The 22,651-nt window shown below is 35.1% G+C and overlaps 1 protein-coding gene across 1 annotated transcript in view; it reads right to left on the minus strand.

The window, feature by feature from the left end:
* The window catches only part of CNTNAP2 (contactin associated protein 2), a gene marked incomplete at both ends in the record, with an annotated part of 1,153,104 nt that overhangs the window by 645,934 nt on the left and 484,519 nt on the right, over positions 1-22,651 (minus strand). The window contains one exon of the mRNA XM_084260050.1: positions 4,842-4,989. Within this exon, the coding sequence (XP_084116176.1) occupies positions 4,842-4,989 (148 nt within the window). The remainder of the gene's footprint in view (positions 1-4,841; positions 4,990-22,651) is intronic.

The following is a 22,651-nucleotide window of genomic DNA, read 5'->3' on the forward strand; positions in this document are numbered from 1 at the left end:
GAGGCAAGGAATAATTTATTCAGATTACTGGACTATGTTAGCATCTTCACCATTTAGGTAGGTATTCACATAGGTACCAAAGGTGTAATAATAGAAATATGTATGCATACGTTTATATACATACAGAACTATACTTATTCAGTGCAGGTTGTTGCAACAGCAATCATAGCACTTCAAGGGTCTTTGACTATTGTTTTAAAAAATTATGTTGGTGAAGGAAAAAGTCCAGGGTATACTATTGAATCTGGCCAGGTGAAACTTGGAGTTTGAAACTATGTTAAATAGTCCCTTTGATGTTGGATGCAATAGATGATTCTGGAGAGGACAGAGGTCTCTCATTGAATCTGTATGGTAACCCTGTGAGTGAGCAAATGAAAGATGGATAGTTAGCACCAGGTGCATGAAACTCAGCAAAGGAAATTTCAAACAAGTACCACAAAAAAACCTACTTAAAAATTAGTATAGCTAAATATGGAATTCACCACCAAAGGAAACAATTGCTTAAGTTAAAGTCACTGCAGGCAGACAGGATTAACCAAACCAATGATTACCCAAAAGATCTGTTCAGCCCATAGTTTTTAGCACTTCGATACTTCTTAATCAGTTCTTGCAAATATTCACTTGGCTCATCCCTTAACAGCATCTCCAAACCCTATTTTTGTTGTTGTAAAATATTTACATTACACAGAGTTCTGTTCACTTTACTGTCTGGTGAATAAATGTTTTCCATACAAACTCCTTCCTAAAAAAATCAGTCACCCATCAGGAAACCGGAACAGTAACATTTCGCATAACATGATACTAGTAGTGTAGCCAATAACTGAAACGAACAGATCTGCAAACAAAGCTCAAGTGACATTTGTTCAGTTCCACTGCTTCCTAAGTATTAGCAAACAGAGCTAGTCAATGTGTGGAAACAGCTCAGTTTCTAGCTATTCATGGAGCTTTATCATCGTTCGCTATGTATTTGCCTTGTGTATATTGAGCATTTGCAGGACATCCACCTCCAAGAGATTTTTTTTTTCAAAGTATATTCTACAGGTCAGCACTGAATCATTTGGAATTTGAAAATTCTTACCATCAGATGTATAGCTATATCTATCTATATATCTATAGCTATAGATTCATATGTACAGAGTTTATACATGTAAGATCAACAACCATATAAAAACAACCTCTGTGAACAAAGGTATCAGTGAGTGTTTCCATCTCACAGGATTTCAGCACTCAGCCTCATACAGTTGTCTTGAAATGCAGAGCTGAAGACTATGTAATAGTATTGCTACTGCCAGTTTTGTAGGTATTCGTCTGCCACAGAACGAAGATTAAGGGAACTATTCCTATGGCAATGATCTTGCATGAGCTTATTATGATCTTCACGAATCAGTAGTAAAACGTACTGTGTTGTAGATGTCATAGCCTCCAGATGCCATGTCTTTGCTGCCTGTCTCAAAAATTCATAAATGTGGACATGACAGAAGATATATGTTACATGCCGTTGCTCTCTGTCTCCAAAACAGCATGAATAAAAATCTGCCATCAGTTTTGATTTAACTGATTCAGTGGATATTTTGCCTTTGGTCATATTGCTTTCTTCTCTGTGACTTGCTTTTTGATAAATGATGTCACTACAAGTGCAAATACCCTTTTCCCCTTTTCAGTGCAAGAAATAGATCTTTTAAAAATAAAAGCTAAAAGTCCCATAGACTAAAAAATTTGTCTACATTACAAAATAGGCTCTCTCTTGTTATTCTCCCAGGTTGTTTTTCTCATGCAACTTCTCTATTAACATAGTCATTAAGCAAGTTATTTACCTAATTTTAATACTGTTTTTAGTAAGACAGACTTTTGCCCTATGTAGAATGAAAATCTTTTATAAATTTGATGTCACTGTTTATTCACAGATAAAAACACAACATTCATTCTGAATCTTGTTATAGAGTGAGGCCCTAATTCTTCTTCAATGATTTCTACAAATTCTCCTGTTAGAAGAGAACCCCACAGATCTCAGCTACACAAAACAGAAAGATGCAGTTTCAAAGACAGTCCAGATTTCAAACTTAGTGTAAAACAAAATCTTATTGAAAGAAGATTTGTTAATGCTATACACATATCCAAGCAGCAGATGTGAGTTCTAATCCCTCTGGAAATCACACCTCTTGTTTAACTTTAATTTGCCAGGCAAGGAAGAACATGGATTTCATCTCCATTAGAACAACTTAAATGTGTGTCTTACATACATACTCAAACAAAATAGGAACCAGAAAATATGGCAATTAATGACCTGAGTTTTGAATAAGAAGTTCAATATGAGGAAGTGTTATTCTTAATACTCTGAGACTAATGGTCAGCAATGTGCAAGGAAAGAGTTTTTGTATTCACTAAGTGTATGGCTTCCTAATTAAACCCTGCATACATTGTAAGACAATATCTTATTTTTACATCTGAAATGTTCTCTCTAAAATGCCTAAATAAAAGAGTATATTAAATATAAATTATAAATTTAAAGAAAAAAAAGATTGGAATATATTGGACAGACTTTTTATTTAGGTAGTGTTTCCAAACTTTGAGGCAGATTTGACTACAAGCCTCTCTGAAAATTACTGATTATCTAAATGGCCAATTCCTTCATTGACAGTAGGATTAATCTGCAAATCACACTGGTTAATGACAGTGCTTATATTTAAATGCAAACATATGCACTTCTCATCAGCAAGGTTAAAAAGTTTGCCTCTGCCAAAGGACACATCTACATAGAAGGATGTAGCAGTATATACCTGGCTCCAAATGATACATTTGAAGACAAGTTGGGAATTCGTACATCTTACTCCCTTGTTCAGTAGTCATACCAAAAGGCTGCCTTCCTCTTTCTTAATGCAGTGAGATTTTAGCTTTTCTTCTCAACTGCTCTGCTGCTTCCTACTGATAGCATTTTGAGGAGATCCCAATTTCTGCATGTAAAACCACACTGCATTTTAGGACAGTTTTAAAAAGTCCCTATACACATTAAAATGTAAAATATTATTACTAATGCTATATTTAAAAGAACTCCAACAATGATTGAAATAACTTCTAAAAGAAATAGAACAGCAATGCTTTCTCAGTAAAATTACAAAGCTGTGTTTGGTCACCTCAATTCTTCTATGAAGACACATTTTATCAGTATTTTCATAGTTCCAAATGTTGTTTCCTTGGCAAATGTGTTTTCTCCTCCAAAAGTCTGTCAAGTAAGCAACTTTTCATGAAATAACTGAAATAATTTCGCCATCAGGATGTCTATTACTTTTCCTCACATTTATTTTAAGCCTCTAAAAACATCCTGTCATCTACCATTTTGTCTATCCATTTCATCCAAAAAATAATACTAATTTACCTGTAAATATTGCAGAAAAGGAGATAGGGTTTATTGTTTGATTCTGCTACATTATTTTTTGTTAATGAGAGTTGTATTTCACAATTTACTAGATACTGTTTTCTTTTATCAAACACCTGAATTTTCATTTGGTATACAAGTAAGGAGGTATATTTAAAGGTAAAATTAACCATACTGTAGTGTTTGGTATACTAAAAACAGCATCAAAATATTTTAGCAGTGTGATAGTAAACACTTGTAAGAGCCATGTACTGAATAATCAAAATGGTGCTTAAAACTTCAGAAGCTCAGTTTCTCTTAAAGTAAGAATCAACTTTAGAGTAACTCACCATTCCTCAGATAACTGGTATGCTATTGTCTTTTTACAGATGCATCTAACACCCATGTGCTCTCAGAATGGCAGCATCAACACCACAGTGAGTTTGGTTTAATTTGATTTCTCAACCAAGTTACTACAACTGCTGGGAATTTTTCTGTGGTTTAATATAAATTTTTTTAATTGGGCTATCATTCATTGCAGAGAAATAGGAAAATAATATCAAAACTCCATTCTTTGTGGTTCTTAATGGTGCTAAATGGAAATATATAGCGCTTTGACAATCTATCCAAATTGAAACAACAACTGAAATCACAAAGTGTGTTTCTTTTTTGCTATTTGGGATGGAAATGGGCTCACATATGTTTTAAGCCACTCAGTGAAGTCACTGGATGAGACTTTTAGATGCGTGCTTATTCTAACATGTGGTTATTATAAAAGAAATCTCAAGTAGCTCCTTCCAGCTAATATATCAACAAAGGCAGCATAATGCATAAAAATACATACATAGAAATAGGACATCAGACAATTTTCTGCAGGTTTGTAAACTTTCTTTAAGTGCTGGATTGAATTCAAAGAAGGACATTTAGAAACTACACTAGCTTTTCTTAAAACATAATCAGTTCTGCTCTTAACTTCAGAAGCATTTGTACCATTGGTCATCTGGATTTCAAAAGAAATTCTGAAGTCATATTCAAATGCTAAATGAAAAACGCTTGAAAAATGTCACTTATTTAGACAATCTGAGCAACTCTGATAGAATTCTAATTTATTTGCTCTAATTTTATCTCTAGCACCAGGGAATTAATTATGTCCTGTTTCCTAGTTGTTCCTCTGAAGATCCAACATGACATTTGTTTGAATACTATCTTTTCCTCAAATGGCTCGTTCAACCTTATCTAGTAGCAAAAGTCTTCTGCAAAAGAAACCATGAAGATCAAAAGGAGAAACTTCAAAGCACCATCAAAATCTCCAAAGTTGCATCTTTCAGAGAAGAACAAACTAGCAAGTAAGAGTGATGGTTATATTGTAACCAGCCCTGGGAAATACAATTTGTAATCCAGGAATATCTTTATCTATCTAAGCAAAAAGTATCTGAGATTCAGATTTAATCAAAAGGGGGAGGGGAAAGATGATCATGGAAAAACTTACAATAGGAGCAGCCGTAGACTTCAATTCTTAAACCAATTTGACCCTCTCCATTCCAGTCCAGAGGAACTATCCGTACATAGCGAGCAATAACTGCATGTTGCAAGTCATGCCGAACCACACTATCAGAGTTTGTATTTCCAGGAAATGCCTAAGGAAAAGAAGAAGAAAAACAAAATTATCGTATTGCATCTATCTCTCTTGCTACAACGGTTCTGTTCTGAAGAAAAGCATTAGGTATGTTAGCCCTATAGATGTCTACGTTACACTGAAGTTTGGTTTATATGCTTCTTTGATAATTTCACAAGTTACACAAGAATAGCAAAACAGTAGAATTGAACATATTCATCCACAACAGATATGTGGAAATCATGGAATTGCTGCTGCTAGGTAAGAAAGTAATCCATTTTGCATTACTAACCTGTTACTTGAATTATTAACATCTAACAAAATTGTCCATCGCACTAATTTTTCTTAGGAAGAAGATACCCATCCTCTACCAGTAAAATTACATGCACCAGTTGTTTTGGTTTGTAGTTTCATGCCTATTGGTAAAATATTTCATATCATCAAGCTTAAAAGTAATCAACAACTATTAGTTAACATTTTTTTAATTGTCATTTTATAGCCAATCCATTAATTCACTGATAGCAGATAATAAAGACCATTCAGTTATTCTTAGCATTTTCAGAGGAATTTTCTGACCTCTTTATAGGTAATTTTCAATAGAAGTGTCTTGTAACAGTGAATAGAGCAGTAATAATTGGAGAAAAATGCATTACTAAACAGTATATGAAAATAAGAAATTTTTGTGCTTGCTCATAAAAAAAAAATTGCTACAGAGAAAAAAACACATTAGTTGTATCTACATAGTTAAAATCTGTATAAATCCTTATAAAAACCTATAATAAATACCCATAGTGGAGTAAAAATCAAAGAAATAAACAACTGACCTTTAAGAAATTCTATTGCAAAGTATAGTCATCAAAATTTGAAAGAGACAGTCGGCCTTTTGCATACAGATGAAGCAATACCTAATTTCATTACCCAGATGCTACTTATTCCAAATGAATAATTATTTTGTACAGTGCACAATAGGTCTAGGTGGTGATAAATGTATGTAAGGAAGATCCACAGTATCCCTTCCTTAGTGGACTCCAAAAATTATGATGTATATCAATGGCTACATTCACCTGACTTTTTTCTGCACTGCAGCTATTAATTTGCTAAATGATAATGATGGCACTCCTTACTTCATAGCTGAGTTTGTAAGATACTCTAATCAATGTCTATAAAGCAGTTACATATCTAAGTGATGTTTATAGGGAAATTAACAGTTCTGTCTTCTGAGCTGAATAGAAGACAATAAAAAACAAAGGAAAACATGAACCCAACGAGGAGAAAAATCCTATTCCATGGCTGCCTATTCTCTTAGTACTCTTTTAGGAATCACAGAACTTCATGGAGTGAATAACTAATTTGATATTTAAAGCAAGGTAATACTCCATATTTCAAGAATTTCTGTTTGGGCACATCTTAAATTTGTGATGCTTGGCATGATCTTATCAAAACACTCCTAAGATAATCTTTTGCTCATTGTTTTGCTTTGGGCTTTGTTCGTTTAATTTACTATGAGGGGCAAAAGAAGCTACATATAGGAATGTGTCGTATTTTCTATATAATTTGATTAAATTTGAAATAATTTGAAAGCATATTCTAAAAATCAGAATGTTTTTCTGTAGCTCTCCATGTTTTTTCCCTGACTTGTGCTTTGCCAGTCCTTTTCTAGAAAAGCTCAGGGCTGAAACCAGGAGATGTTTGATATTTTGAGTGTTTCCCTTGATATATGATCCAGTAACACTTGCTGAATTCACAAACAGAGTCAATAGAGAATAGGGCAGTCTGTCATTAGTTTCCCTGATTATTAAAATGCATTCCATTTAGTCTCCAGTAGAACAATATCTTTTAAATACAGCCTTCACTTAGATGAATGTGGTACAGTAATACACGCTCTGTGGATAATGCAAACATCAGGCCAAAATCCATCACTGCAAAGCTCAAAAAATCAATTTACAGGACCTGGCGAATTATGTGCTATTGTTGTAAAACCACATTTTCTGACTGAGAATTGGACATGACTCAGAAAGACAGGTTCTCATTAATTCATAGAATTTTCAAAGTCACATGTTTCCTATGGTTAACAAACAGTTTAATAGGATTTAAAAGTGTAATTTTGAACCACATCTGTAATAGGATAAGAAACCCTCTTACAAAACTATTATTCAGAAAAAGGTAGAAATACTGGTATAAATAAAGTAAGTTTTTCAGATAATTAATCTCCTGAAGTCACTTAAATACTATTGTCAGATGTGTGCTTTCCATGGGCAACATTTCTTTTCTTTAATCCAAACTGGGAAAAATGACCAAAATGGCTCCCTTAGCTGTAAAACCAGAAGCACTATCTCACAAGTCCCTCACCAAAATCATTTGTTCTAGAAGTTATTTCTCTTCTTGTATTGGACACTGACTTCTGTGACCTGCTTTATGCTTCAGCTCACAGTGCAATGAAAGATCAGGAGTGCTGTGAGTAACAACCATTTTTTTCAAAGACAGTATTTCACAGGACAGCAAAGCAGTAAGAATGAGGAAAGGTGAGATAAGAAGTGCCCAGATCCTTTCTAAATACTGCTTTTGAACAGACGTTGAACTGCATTTTTAGAAGTACTTACTAAGACTTTTGTGACTGTCTTCCTGAAGAGTAAAATTTCTTCAGCTCCAAGTATTTTTCAAAAATTACCAGGGGAGGTTTACAGTACAGATAATATATTTTATTTGTCCAACTAATTAAGTATAAAAAACCCCAAACAAACAACTTTTGGCATAGTAGAATTCCTCTTCAGTAGGAACAGCAAAAACAAGTTGTATGACCTTTGAAATTCACTTTGGCTCTATCAATATCCTTCAGCCACACTACTGTATATGGAGACACAGTAGAGAACTTTAGTATAGTTTTCTTTGCATAAGTAAAGAGCCCAAGAAGTAAAGGAAGTTTTAATGAAATTTGGAAGGAAAGTTAAGATTCATACTCAACTTTGTTTCCTGTATTTTTATGACAATGATATTCTAAAAAATAACTTTAAATATTAAAGATAAATTATAAATTTATTGTAGTGTTGCAGTAAAGTATACTAGTAAAGTAACATACAGCTTAGTAAGCTTTAAGTAAAACTGACCAAAACAGGTTTAGTTTACTGTAAAAGGACATACCATTCAATACTCAAATTTATGGATACAGCCAGTAACTTACAAAATCCCATTTTGGGAAAATGCTTTTATTACCTTTTACAATAAAGGATTAGAAAGAAATTTCAGCATTAAATAAAAATATCTCTAAAGTAAGGACTTTTGAGACTAAATGAAAAGAAACATTATTAAGTGAACAAAAATAGAAGTTTTCATATTTTAACCCAAAAATAAAAGAATTGGGAGCATTCGTCAGATAACCAAATGAACAAAAACAGTTTTGCAGTCTTTTGACTCTTAGTGAAGCAGAGAAAAAAATCATGCGCTTAACCCAAAAAACCTCCTTACAAATATACCAGAGAACTTAACTTGCTTAAGGGGAAAATTAATTCTTCACCTGACAATTCAAGTGAAGAATTCTCTATCTTAATTAATGATTTAGTCAGAGACAAGTATTGAAATAGCTTCAATGTATGCTTTTTCTAGGGTGATGTAAAAATAAGGCAATGCATGATATCACTGGATGGCATTTCTTTTGCACTTAAAAGAAGAACAACTAATTTTTTTCCATATCTTTCTTTATTACTAGTAATTTATTTCATTAATTATATACTTACTACTATACATTTTACCATTGGCATATTAAGCAAAGGCAGGAATAATTTTTGGGTTTGAATTTGTGGACTGGACTTCTAGTTTTATTTTGACACATTATTAGTGCACACACTAAAAAGTCTACATTCCATGATATTATAATTCTATAAATGGCTCTCATAATCAGAAATAGGATCTGCATGTAAAAGCCACATTAATAAAAGTGTCCTATTATAAGGTACAGAAACATCCACAGACAGATAAAAGATGTCTGTGGGAAACATTCTTTGAGGACTCTAAGGTGAGCTAAGTGTGAAGCTGACTAGATATTGAAATGTTTATCTTACAGAAACCCCCCCAAATTACAAACCAAATATTTTTCGAAAGACTAGAAGGATTACAAACTTGAGATGTTGATACCTTTGGTTATGGCTGCCTCTACCTGCACAGCAAAGAAAACCTGGAAAACTTCATTCTCCCTCTGAGTCTTCAAGAGTGTGCACCATTGAGGAGAGGAGCAGGGAAGGCTGATTGCTGGGAGATCTTAGCCAGCAGAGCTATGGAAGCATGTTCAGCATAGCGGGTGTACTTGTTTGAGCTCGAGTAATTTGCTTCATAGTAGCTTGTCTGGGACCATGGTTTGGATTTGTGCTGGAAACAGTGTTGATAACACAGGCTTGTGTTATCAGGGCTTGCTGAGCAGGGCTTGCACACAGCCAAGGCCTTTTCTGCTGCTCACACCACCCCACTAGGCAGGAGGCTCGGGGAACACAAAGAACTGGGAGAGGATACAAGCAGGACAGCTGACCCCAGCTGACCAAAGGGATATACCATACCATATGACATCATGATCAGCATATAAAGCTGAGGGAAGAAGGAGGAAGGGTCAAAGGTTCGGAGTGATGGCATTTGTCTTCCCAAGTCACTGTTAGGCATGATGGACCCTTGCTTTCCTAGAGATGGCTGAACACCTGCCTGCTGCTGGGAATTTGTGAATGAATTCCTCCTCTTGCTTTGCTTGTGTGTGAGGCTTTTGCTTTACCAATTATGGTATGTCTTTGTCTCATACCACAATTTTTCTCACTTTTACTCTACTGATTCTCTCCTGCATCCTGCTGGGATGAGGAATAAGCAAGCAGCTGTGTGGTGCTTGGATGCTGACAGTTTAAACCATGACAGCAGGGCACTCCAAATCCAAAGTCCTGGAAAAACTCACATCATGTACTCGTTCTTTACAAGCTGACTGAAATCCATCATAGATTCCAGAAAAAAAAAAAAAAAAAAACAAAAAACAACTAAATGGATGTTTCATAAATGTGTTCATGTTTTACCACATGAACACTTTCCAGAAAAATACCTAAACGTTACTGGAAAATTGAGTCAAACTCTAAGAAACTCCTTGCTGCTGAAACATTCCTTTCCTGGACAGCTATGAAAATCAAGACCAAAGGTATGATCCAAACTGAAACATCAAGAATAAAAGTACTGGGTAAAGGGAAGTGTTTCTCAGATTAACTTCAAGGGGGAAGTGGGGAGGGGAGAGGAAAAAAAACCCACAGCTTGTAAGAAAACTGGTTGCAAAGGAAAGAAAAGTAGCAAACAGAAAAAATTGAATGGGTCAGAGAGCAACAAATATGGGTTTGGTCAATTTTAACTCAGTTCTTACACGTTCCTGTACTTTCATGTTCCAGCGCTGTATGGAGTAACAGTAGGTGATAGGAGGTGGTTGTCTGTTGCTTAAAGAACTAGTTCTTCATACTCTGTATTGAACAGCATGATCAGCTTGCATACTCTTCCCTTAAAACCAAAACAAACTAAACCAAACATTTTCATAGCAAAACAACATTTCTATAATGTCCTTCATGATGACCTCACACAGGAATGCATCTAAATAGAAAGACGGTATCTGAAATCGATTAAAAGCTATAGTGGCTATTTTCCTTGTCCCACATTATACCTTCAACAGGTGCTGAATCTGATCTTTGGGTCTCAGGGTTATAAAATGACTAGAGCTTCTAAGAGCTCAGGATTAACAACATGTATAATTAAACATTACTTTGTGTTCATGTGAACTTGAACCCTTTACAATATCCATGATCACTGCATTTACATCTTTCTTCGATTTTCCAGGAAACAGACATTTGCTTTACATCTAAAACCAGGTTTTTTGCTCAGAGAACACTTAAACATACTGAATACGTGTATGTACATAATCGTGTCTTTCTGTCAGTCTTCTCAGCTTCATAGGTCATTGGGCCAATTTCAGTCAACTTCAATGAACAGAAGAAATGTAAACATTTTATGTATTTTTAAGGTGGTCAGCAAAAAAAAACCCCATAAAGCCACATCTTATTACCATTCGCTTTTAATATAACTGAATACACTTCTTTTCTATGCTCAAATATTTCCTAGCAGTTTTTAAACAGAACCATAATTTTGATCAAATTATTCCCTTAATGTCTCTACTGATTCCCAGGGGCTTACTTTCAGATCCAAATTCTCTCCTTGTATGCTAAAAGCATATTCTAACCACGTAAGCACTGTAATTAGACGTACAACATCATGTAATTACCACTACATCCAAAGAATAATATTGAAAGCTGCATTTGTTGCCTTTTACCCTTTCATATCTCACAGCAAAACCAAGTGATTTGGCAACGTAGCTTTATTGATTTTATAAAATAATATGCTAACATCTTATAACCTGCTTAAGCACCTTTCTATTTTAAAAGAACTTAATCTTATTTACAGGACTGTTTAGATTTTTACTATTTTAACAGGACCTTCAAGAAATCTTTAAAGGATAATTCCATCTTCTGTTCATATATGGCTCCTACAGGTTTCAGCTTTGTACACTTATTCCTAGGAAAAGTTTATAAAACTTGAAGAGAGAGATTACAAATAATAAAGCAAGATATGATACCATGTGCACCTTGTGAGATAATGGAAAAAAATAATTCAAATCCTTCACTGAATTTTAATGTGGTGTATTGATGTTTGTATATTTTCTTTTAAAAAAAAACAAAAAATGCCCCACCCTCCACTCCTGCAAACAGACAAACCAAGAGCAAAAAGCACCACACTAGGATGTGCACTGTTTCACTATTCCATTTAATTTGAGTAATGAAACCTAAAGCCAAAATCCAAAACAAAGAATTGTCTCTCTACCCTGATCATACAACCCAAATCCAAGAGTGAATTGCTTTTCTCATACTTCTACATGGTAATTCTTCATGTTGTTTTATTTGCAGAAACATCACCAAGTTATCTGTGTACAGCAATCCTTTGTTAACTTTACATCACATAAATATTTGAGGTAGGATATGTGAGAGTGCACATGTGTATAGACTGGAAGGTTCTGTTTTGTTTGTTTTCTCCATAAAGCCTCTTAATGCCCCTATTCCCCTAACCTGTAGACTCAAGAACAGGAGGACACAAACATAAAGTTTTACTTTTTGTGCCATCAAAGATGTCATCACGGCAAAGGCAGCAATGGACTAGTGCTTTTCCACATCCTGCAACTGAACGTAATATGCCAGAGATGTGCCAAATAGCTCACCAGCAAGTATCTCATTCTCCTCTGGTACAGACAGCAAACATAGCGTGAAAATCTTCTAGTGCTGATATTCACTGAGTTAGCAGATAATTTTCAGGTCTAAATACTGTACCTGTGTGAACCATATAGATATTGTTCAGATGATACAAAATGTCAACAATACTTTTTTTTTAAGCCTAAAACATATACTGAAAATTTTAAGTCAAGTCAACACGGAAAGTTTAGAAGCAATATTTCCCACAGAGTCTTAATGAATTCCTGAATAACTTCATCATATTAATTTCCATAATTCTATTCCCAACAGATTTTATACAATACCCAAAGAGATAACAGTGATATCATAAACAATTGAAGTTGAGTTATCTTGAGGTTTGGGGATATTTTTTTTTCCCATTTTTAATCATTCAACAACAAAAGGAGACGAACTTGACTTGGAAACTTTTATTGTACAAAGTCTATCGGCAATTTGTTCCCAAGTTTCAAGATTCATCATTTACACGTAGACTTAGTTTGTGAAAATACCGTGTTCTGGCCATTGAATAATGTTACATTTCTGCAGTGAAGATCAACTAATTATTAAGAATTTCTTAATAATTGTCTAGTAATCATTAACTTGCTCTTACTCTTAAATAAACTAAACAGATTTTAACTCTTAGACATGAAATTTCAAAGGTTAGACCCACTCTGGGGATAACTTGGGGCTCGATAATGAATAAGTCAGTTCCTTTATTTGCATGAGAAATTAAAAAATATAATGTCCAAACCTGGTGACTGCCAGATAGGAAAGGACTGTCTTCCATGGAGGTAACATACAGGGTGTGCCCTACAGTACAGTAGCTGAATTCTCTTTGTGACAGCTCCCATGTAATGTTAGACAAGCTAATTATAAAAAAACTTTTCAGTGCCATTTAGTATATTTTCCTGGGCATACAAAATTATTAGGTAGTTTTGACTTAATCTTTCACTGTATCAGTTCCACATATAAAATAGGAAGTAAAAATCCATTTGGTTTATGGGGCTGTAAAAAAAACCCACTACTTATTAAGCCCTTAGTCAAGTATTCACATGGGTGCCTAAATTAGAAATCTGAGCCCTTTGTGGTCAGTGAAGCACAGTGGGACATAGGAACTAAATTAAAGGCTTGCCACTCTTCACTGGCTACACACTAAAACATAAATTTTCCTGGGTATAGTATAAATGTATTCTACAAAATGGAGTATATAATCAGCAACTTAGTTCCAAAAGTTTCTCAATGACTGACTCACGTTAAAAGAAAATGAATGCAAAACTCAATGTGAAATGGCTATGGAGACAGAATAAAAACTGCTTTTCTCCCAGGGAGTTGTGAGGTTTTATTCATTAATACACAAAAATTGTTTTTGCTACGTATTCTCTCGATTGAAAGAGAGAGGGGAAGAATGTGTTTCCAAACTAGGTAATTGCAGCTGCAGTAATTATGAGAATAATAACCGCCATAGGTGTTTGATCACTGATGCTAGCTACAGAGCTCGACAGTAACAGAAGCTCTCACCTTGAGAAGAAGAGCAAGTACAGAGAAACCCTGTGTGGTCCTTAGTTTCTTTTCCTCTCTAGTTCTTGAAATTTCCACACTTTGATGCTCTTTACATAGCTTTTAAGTAGTTTTCAGAATAGTATTTATTCCTTATACAACAGCTTGGTCTCAAAGCTTCTCATGTCTATTCTACACAACTCCACTACTCTACTGGATTGCTTTATGAAACTTTACAACCCAAGAAGTTGAGGTTGTTACTAGTGAGTGCACTTCTGAGAGGCAGGTCCAAACTCAGCAATGTCATTTCATGCCCCTTGCACTTAATGCATTGGATTATGAGACTCTGGAACTCTCTGCAGGAAAAAGTACAAAAGCAAAACCTATTTTAAATACTGTTTAGACTTGTCTATATTCAGTAGGGACATAGAAACAAAATAAAGAACACTTTTGAGCTCTTAATTGTTTATATATTAATATAAACAATGTTCTCTGCCAATGATAGAAAACTTTAATTGGTGACTTAGACTCATAACTATAAATCTAAGTTACCATACTTACTATTTTAATATTCTTTCTTTTTGAGTACTGAGGAAACGAGGATGGTTGACTTTTAAAGATAAAGTTTTATCAGTTATGACTAGTTTTCATTCCTGTGTGAAGTTACAGAAAAATCCAAAGACAACTTTTTAGATCATTGCAATTCTGTCTAGACTATTAGCATGTAAGGCACAACAGACTATTAGCATGCAAAGCACAACCCTGAATCAAAACACATGCCATATCTGAACTAGTTTATTACAGGAATACAACTGTAAATGAAGCTGTGGGGAATAAAGTCTGGTTATTGTTTAATAACTGGTTCAGGGCTTAAGCTAATATTGTATATTGAGATAACAATATAAACAAACTTAGAAGACCAAAAATAAGTAATCAGGTGATTTTCCAGTATTCTTTCAGTTTCTGCTTAATGCTGGGATTATATTTAATTGCAAATACCATGTGTAGCTCTCTATAACACAAAGGAGTTTCCCAGTAATGGGAAGTAAGACAGGATAACAACAAAATAATAAGCTTTCTTTAAACATGTCTTCAGCTGTCCTTAAAAGATACTAAAACATTACACAATGCATTAAAAATTCTAGAAACTTGAAAAGTATGCATTTAAAATAATTATGTATCTTTTTGTTTTCTTTGTATATGCTTCCAAGCCGCAATGTTTATAACAGGAAAAAAAAAAATACATGTATAATATTAAGTTGAGCTTTGGCAAACAATGCCTAGAAGGGAAAAGAAAAAAGAAAAAAACATTACTATTGCCTTCTAACACTAATACATGTCTCAGTTTCTGGCTCTAGCTGCAGTACTTTCAGAAGATGTCAAGAGGAAAGAAAATAAAAATGACTAATACTTTGCATGCAGAAAAATAAAAAATACCCCCAAGGTTGAGGCAGTTACCAACAACAACTAGAATATAGGAAATTTCTAGACTTTTTTTTTCTTTTCTTTTTTTCCTATTTACCCAGGTAGAGAGCATAATCTGAACACCACTAACTTAAGTCAAGATCTTCTTAACAAAGGATCACAGGTTTAAAACCTTCTGTTCTGTGGCCCAGAACACAAGCAAAAAAACTAAACCAAATAAAAATACTGAAAACATCGATGAACAGCATGTGAATCCTCTCTGAAATTCAGTACAAGGTTAAAAGAGCTCCAAATGCAAAGAGTCATAAGAAAAATTGCAAGCAAACACAAAGTTACTATCTCAGGAAGAATACCTGGAGTAGGACTCTTTAGAATAATCCTTTCAAATGGACCAAAGGAATATTATTAAGAAATCCCCAAAGGCAGAATTACAATATCTGACAGTCTTCAAACATGCCTGCCTGTCCTTCAACTTGTATCTAAAAGCTGCTTGCCTTTCCAGGGAAATAAGGACAGATTTAACCACTTGGCCTCTTGAAATGATATCAACCATCCACAAAAATATTTTATAAAGGAATGTGAAAAAAAAAGTCTGAATTCTTACAAGTTACCTCTTTCTTTAGGACTTCTTTCAGTTAACTTCTTATTTTTATTTTAGTTGTTAAGATTAAAAGATTTTGGAAGGATTACAGAATAGTTGTGTCTATGCTTAAGACTGTTCTAAAAATGTAAAATGGAAACTGTCTTGATGCCAAAAGTGCGATATTCATAGGAGAAGTTTAGAGTAACAAGTAATCTCTGACTGGGAAGCTTGGGAATTTAGTAAACTGCTGCATGTCTTAGCAAAAGAGACAACAGAGATATTGAAGGTATCCAAATCATCCCATAAACTCTTTTCCATCTGTACTTTTTCAGGAGTTATATTTTTCCATTTAAATGAGATAATATGCCTCTGTAATTTGCCTCTAATGTTGTTTCATTCAGGCTTGCATCAAGTACTAGTCAGAATGTGACTGCATAGCCATCTTTTAAGTCAAATACCTTCAAATTGCTGTTAGAATCTGAAATATGAGGACTTCCGTATATTGAAAGCCTTGTTGAATAATCAGCAATGTTGAATCTAATTTGAAAACAATAATTGGAAGAGGGAAGGATTAAAAATTTTGATCACCTGTCCACGTATTTTCCCTACAACGCATAAAATGAATTGTAAAGTGATTTAATAGCCTAATCTGCTTGCAACAGAAACATATTAAATTTAATTTTAAGCTGCGTTATGAATTTTGGGGGATTAAACATTTAGAGTAAATCGATTGCTATTTCTGTGCAAGTAATTTTTTTCTTCATGCAGCACAGACAAGTTTATCTAAATCAGATATTTAGGTTTTATTTCTTTTTGGTGGCCAGGACACATGCTTCCCTGACCAAGAAGACAGTGACATTTTGCCATAAATGCATGACTTTATCACAGTCTTTTGAGTTTATCACTAAGCAGGGCTGAGGCGTCTTGCAGCCACTGAACGAAAGGAATAGTTGGAGGTCAATAGAGAAACACCTATACCATGAGTAGCCTCACATGTTTTACTACTCATGCCGAAGCAGAAGGTGGAAATTCTGACGTACAAGGATTTTTCTTAGAGGACCAGTATTTGTCCTACACAATCTACTCACCTGTGACAGGATTTGTGGCAGCAAAGAAAAGGTAGAATGTGGTTTTCTTCCTATGCAAAGGCCCGAATTGCTCAGGAAAAGGTAGAAACATGACAAGTCTGCTTGCATATTCTCTTTATCCAAAGCTACGTTATGCCAACATTGATGTTTTCCAGTAACAGTAGGTGTTCTTTGTATCACTGGCTTTTGTAGCGAAGACACCATGATCTTGTTGCTATTTATTAGTATGGTATACCCTTTTCTCTGCAACTGAGAGAAGCCAAAAATACTCTTCGTTGTTGTTTTCAGGAAGGAAGAGTGGAAAGACAAAGGAACAAGGATCTCCTTATCTTTCACTTTCCCCACCTTCTAGACTAATATAGTTACCACTTGAAAGTATTTTGAAAGCGTGCTTGTGAATGCTCAGTACAAATTTGGAGTTCTCTTCAGAAGGGAGAGGCTATCATAACATTACTCTCTTTCTCTATAGGATTGGAGGAGGCACCTGCAGGAAACATCTTTAAAGCCATTTGACAAAGCTCTAAATACTTGTAATAGTATGAGCACAGCAGCCAAGAATGACTGTCGGCAATTGTGCTTTCTTGCTTACTTACTGTGTGAGCTTATACTAACAGCACAGTGTCTCTGAAGCTCATTCTGTCTGTAAAATGGAGATAATACTCCCAGAAGTGTTTGCTGGGAATTAATTAGCTATTATTTATGCACCGATCCTTTAAAAACAAAAACAATCCATGCACTGTTTTTTTACTTCCTTGCTCAGTTAAAAAATAAAAATTAAAAAAATCAAATGACAGAGACTCATTAACTTTTTTGGCCTGAATGGAGCATTATGATAATCTCCTCTGGAGTTCAGTAGACACAGAGTAGTGACTCCCATGCAATAATTCAAGTAATGAGTTTTCAGTCTGGGCTATAGTGAAACATTCATTAGATTAGTGTTGATTTCAAAACAGAAAGTGATGGAAAATGAAATGCATCACCCCCCTGTAGATGCTTACTTACATTCAGTGTTACAACTACACATTATTCCTAATTTGGCTTTCTCTCGTTTGTTCGTCCATTCTCTGGATCTCATTAAATCCTTTGTTCTGTATTGAAGAATGATTCACTGTTAAGGATAACTTCTCCCTTGCAAGAACCTGGCAAACTAGGATGAGAAGACACGAGCTATACTTCCATAACATTAAAATAGTCAGATAATTAATCAAACCTGGTAATTTGTCTGGAACAGCTCACAAAATTACAAAATTATCTGGCTTGCAGAACCTGTAGAGGCTTTCTTTTACTAGTTCACCACCCCACTTCCCCCTCAATGGATATGCAAAATCCAACTAAAATAACAGCATGGATTTCCATTCATTTTCTGTTAAATTAATTCTGCTGCTGTGTCACTGTCTTGAATATCAGGGATCAAATCTCTTTTTACACAGGATTACCAAAAGGTTTCCAATTATTACTCACATTATGCATTATTATCTAGCTGGGATAGTAACAGAAAACTTTAACACAGTCTCCAATGTGCTTCATATAAACTCGCTGTGATTTAACTCGATGCAAGCAATATGAAAACACAATAGCTCATATCTCCATTTAAATTTGTCATTTATCTTTTTGTAAATAACATCAGTTCAGATAATCTCTGTGCAATCCAAACTGATTGCTTAGAATAACTCTGGTACAAATGTTAAACAGCTGTTATATTAATATATCAGAGGCCACAGTGAATATCTAGTTTTTTGGAAGAAGGCCACAAAAGTTCAATACATCTTTGAATAAAGATGATTGTTTTTCAAAGAGCCTATTTCATACTCATATATATACATACTACAATTGTTTAGCCTTGCTTAGGGAAGAATAAAAAGAATGTACTTTAGACAGAATGGAGAGCAAAGGAAGGTAGAAAGAAAGCATCAGTGATAGATCTTTGTTTGCAACAGCTTTTCATAAATTCTCTTGGGAAGCCAACTGAGTTTCATTGAAGGGAATGAATCAATGGTCCTTCATAAAAAGAAAATCAATTAGAAAGTCATTACCTGAAAATTAGCACTCAAAAAACAAAATTCCATTTTAAAGCCAATTAGACTATATGTTAGTACTAAGTTGAATTGCACTTGCATTGATGTACACAAAATGATGAACATCTTCCATCCGCAAGAGATGTAGAGAGTGAAAAATTAAAAAACATGTTTATAGACTCTATTGAACTTATTTTTTGCAAGTTATCTGGAGCAGCAGATCACTATGTTTGGCTTTATAACAGCTTTACATTGCACATCTCAAGTACCGATTTTCTTGCTGGAATTATAGCACTTAACCTTACTTTTGCTCGCTGTCATAACAACACATAGGAAAACAACTCCTACTGTAAAAGCCATAGAGACAGCTGAAAGCAGGTAAGTACCCCAGAAACCCCTTTCTCCCAATAGCATGCCATAGTCCTGGTGTGATTTGTTTTGTGCCATGCTGGAAAGGCAAACAGTGCTAAGTGTTGAGATGGAGAAGTAAACAGCAGCTCACAGAAAAGCTAAAACCTCCCCCTGGGCTGCAGCCAGCCAGTCAGCCCTACTTGTCTTCCTTCCTAAAGTGACCAGGCTAATTCATCATGCCTGGGTCTGCAGCACAGAAAGAGTGGTGCATAGTTCCCTCACAAGTCTGGTCTCAGTAACAGGAGGCAGCAGAAGTCATCCCTGAAGGTGGGATGCTGCAGCTTGCAGCACTAAAGTGGCATTTTGGCAAATATGCCTCGTGTCTTCACAAGGGAGGGGGTACCCCCCCTACACTTACCCTTACAGGTTTAATTTTTAAAACAGAAGATAAAGGTAGAAGAATCATGACACAGAAGTACAATTTGTTACAGAATATTAGGCACATCTTAACCCTATAGTTAACATCGTGTACACACTTAAGTAGAAATAGGTTAAATAGTAAAACCCTGAAACTAGAGAAAACCCCATTAACCAGCAGATGTGACACAATGGGTAGGAGGCCTAAGATGCACCACCAGGCAGCACTCCTGAGGTCTCTCCGCTGGTGCTGGGCATTTAAATTCAGGAACTGGAACTGCTGTCTAGGTGCCTAGAGCACTGCTGTCTGTGTATGAGATTAATCATGCCCTAGGGCTGTCTACTTATCCTCTAGCACTATAATCTTAGTTCAGAGAAGAAGTTTAGATAAAGGTCTACCCCAGTTTTCTGGTAACAGTTACTTGGATATTAGAACCATGTTTCTATGCCATTGGAATATATAACTTTGAAGATTCATACACAAATTCACATATATTTCTTCAGTTATATTGATTAGTATTTTTGCCTTTGTCTTCAGTAATAGCAAAAGAATAATGCTTGGAATGAAACCTTCCAAAATCCTATCGGATTACATTTATGCTGGGGTCCATTTTATGTGGATCAACAGATTCATCACCATGTTCAGACTTAATAATTGTCAGGCCACTTTACACTCCATCCATGATCCCAAAACGTAGCACAAAGACCATAATTTTAAAGTGTTAACCTGGACCCATGCAGTGGTAGAATAAGCAGAAAAATGCAAAAAAAGTTAAATGTCAGAAATTAATTAAAAAATACAGAATAAGATTGATTTTTTTTAAGACTTTGATTAGAGTTGTCCTGGTTTCAGCTATGATACAATTAATTTTCATTCTAGAAGCTGGTGTAGTGCCATCTTTGGGATTCAAGATGGGAGCAGTGCTGATAACACACTGAGGTTTTTAGTTGTTGCCAAGAAGTCAAGAACTTTTCAGTTTTTCATATTTCCTTGCTAATGGGTCACCCAGGAAGCTGGGAGGGGACACAGCCAGGACCCATGACCCAAACTAACCAAAGGGGCTATTCTGTACCATGACATCATGCTCAAATAAAGGAGGGTTGGTGGGAGAGGAGCACACAGCTTCAGGATGCATGGTTTGGGGACAGACTTGTTTCGGGATGGCTCTGAGCTACATAGTCTTGAGTTGTGTGCATCAATGAGAAACTGCATCATGTATCACCAGTTTTGTATATTTTGAAACAAAGTCCTATTATTGTTATTTCTCTGTGACTATGTGGTGCTCAGCTCCTGTCTGGGGTGAAGCCACAACAGTTGTGTAGTTATGAAATCTGGAACCACCACACAACAGGTTCTTGCTGTATTTAATTTCGGCCATAGCTAACAGATTCTGTTCTTAAAATGCAGTGAATCGTCATACTACCATTTCATACAGGATAAAAGACAGTTATCAGATCAAAATATAACTAAGTTAGATGTCAGTGTAAAATGGTCACTTTTCTATTTCTGAATATTAATTTATATTTTACAACTTTAGCTCAGGTTCTTTGGATTTCCTTCCAAAACACCCTAGTGTATCTCAGCAGAATACTTAGACACCGCCTGTATTCAGGAAGGTGGTTTGCTCACTTGTGAGAGGTGCTCCTAAGAAGAAGGATTTTAGAACTTTTCTCAGCACAAATACCGAGCACCTTATCTTTTCCTCCAGCAGGACAATCAGTTAGTCAGCTCTGCTTTCTTTGCACATCATTATTTGTAAATGAGAATGCTGAAGGCTGACTTCTCACGTAGTTGTTGTGTTAAGGGAAAAAGAACTATTGAAGTAGCTGATGAGAATATGTAAGAAGTTGGCTCTAATCACAGTTCTGCAATGCTGTATTTCTGAAAGTAGCATTAAACCCTTAGGGCTACACTGGAAAACTGCTGTGTGGAGCTGTAACTATGCACTTGCCTTTGACAGCTACATCTTGACATAACATTTGAAATATCTGAGCAAGTGACCTGACCCATTCCAGGCACAAGTGAGCTGCTGCATTTCTATTCAGGGGAAAGTTCATCAATTCAGACATCCACAAGTTATACACTATTTATATTTCTACCTAAATTCTGAATTTAAAATAAATGTGTCTTATTATAAATGCATTGATGGATTTTAAAAGATCATATGTCATAAATGAACAAAGCTTTATAGAAAGAGTCAATCATTAAGCACTGTAATGATATTATTGCACTCACAAGTGCTCAAAAGCAGGGAAAATAACAGAGTGGAAAAGGGGAAAGAACAGCAAAAAAAATTGTCATTTAGAATTATGCAGACAACATTTTTGCCAACTTTTGCTGACAAAGGCCCGGAAACAGCACAAATCAGGTAATTAGTGGATGCATTGGTAGTTTTTTGGTCTGATTAAGTCTCTAGTTTACTACAAGTTGATTTCATGTTTTAGAAACAGCAGAAAATTTCAGTACTGCCTGCTCAATAGAATAAGACAATCTTGGCATGCACTGTAGTGTTTCTTATCAGTGAAGCTTTGCATGAATTGTCCAGAATTTTATTAAGCTTGTATATTGAAGAAATAGTATATTTTCAGATGTTTACTATAATTATTAGACATGCTTTAGTTTTAAAAAGAAAAAAAATACATTTTGTGGTTTTGGTTTTTTTTAAAGGAATTCACAAGTATTTTCCTAAACAGAAACTGCCCTAACCTTGATGAAAACTTCTCCTGTTTGTAAAAATATGAACAATCTTATATTCCTTGACTGAATAAAGGCTCAGTGAAGTAGCAAGACTGATTGTGATGTATTGGAACACAGAAAAGTACAGCGGAAATGTCATGGTCTACCTGCATTAACTGGTGTTCTCTGTTTTTGTATAGACTTTTTGTAAGTACAACCTTTTACTAATCTACAGTCTGAACCAAGCAGATGATCAGCAAATAAAAGTTTCAAGTAGAAAGGGAGTGAATATTTTTTGTGGATTGGGAAAAAATACTCGACAGAAAGATCCTTTTCCTAGATGACAGAAAGTAA

Source organism: Gallinula chloropus (assembly GCF_964237585.1).
Source record: "Gallinula chloropus genome assembly, chromosome: 2".
In the NCBI taxonomy this organism is placed as follows: domain Eukaryota; kingdom Metazoa; phylum Chordata; class Aves; order Gruiformes; family Rallidae; genus Gallinula; species Gallinula chloropus.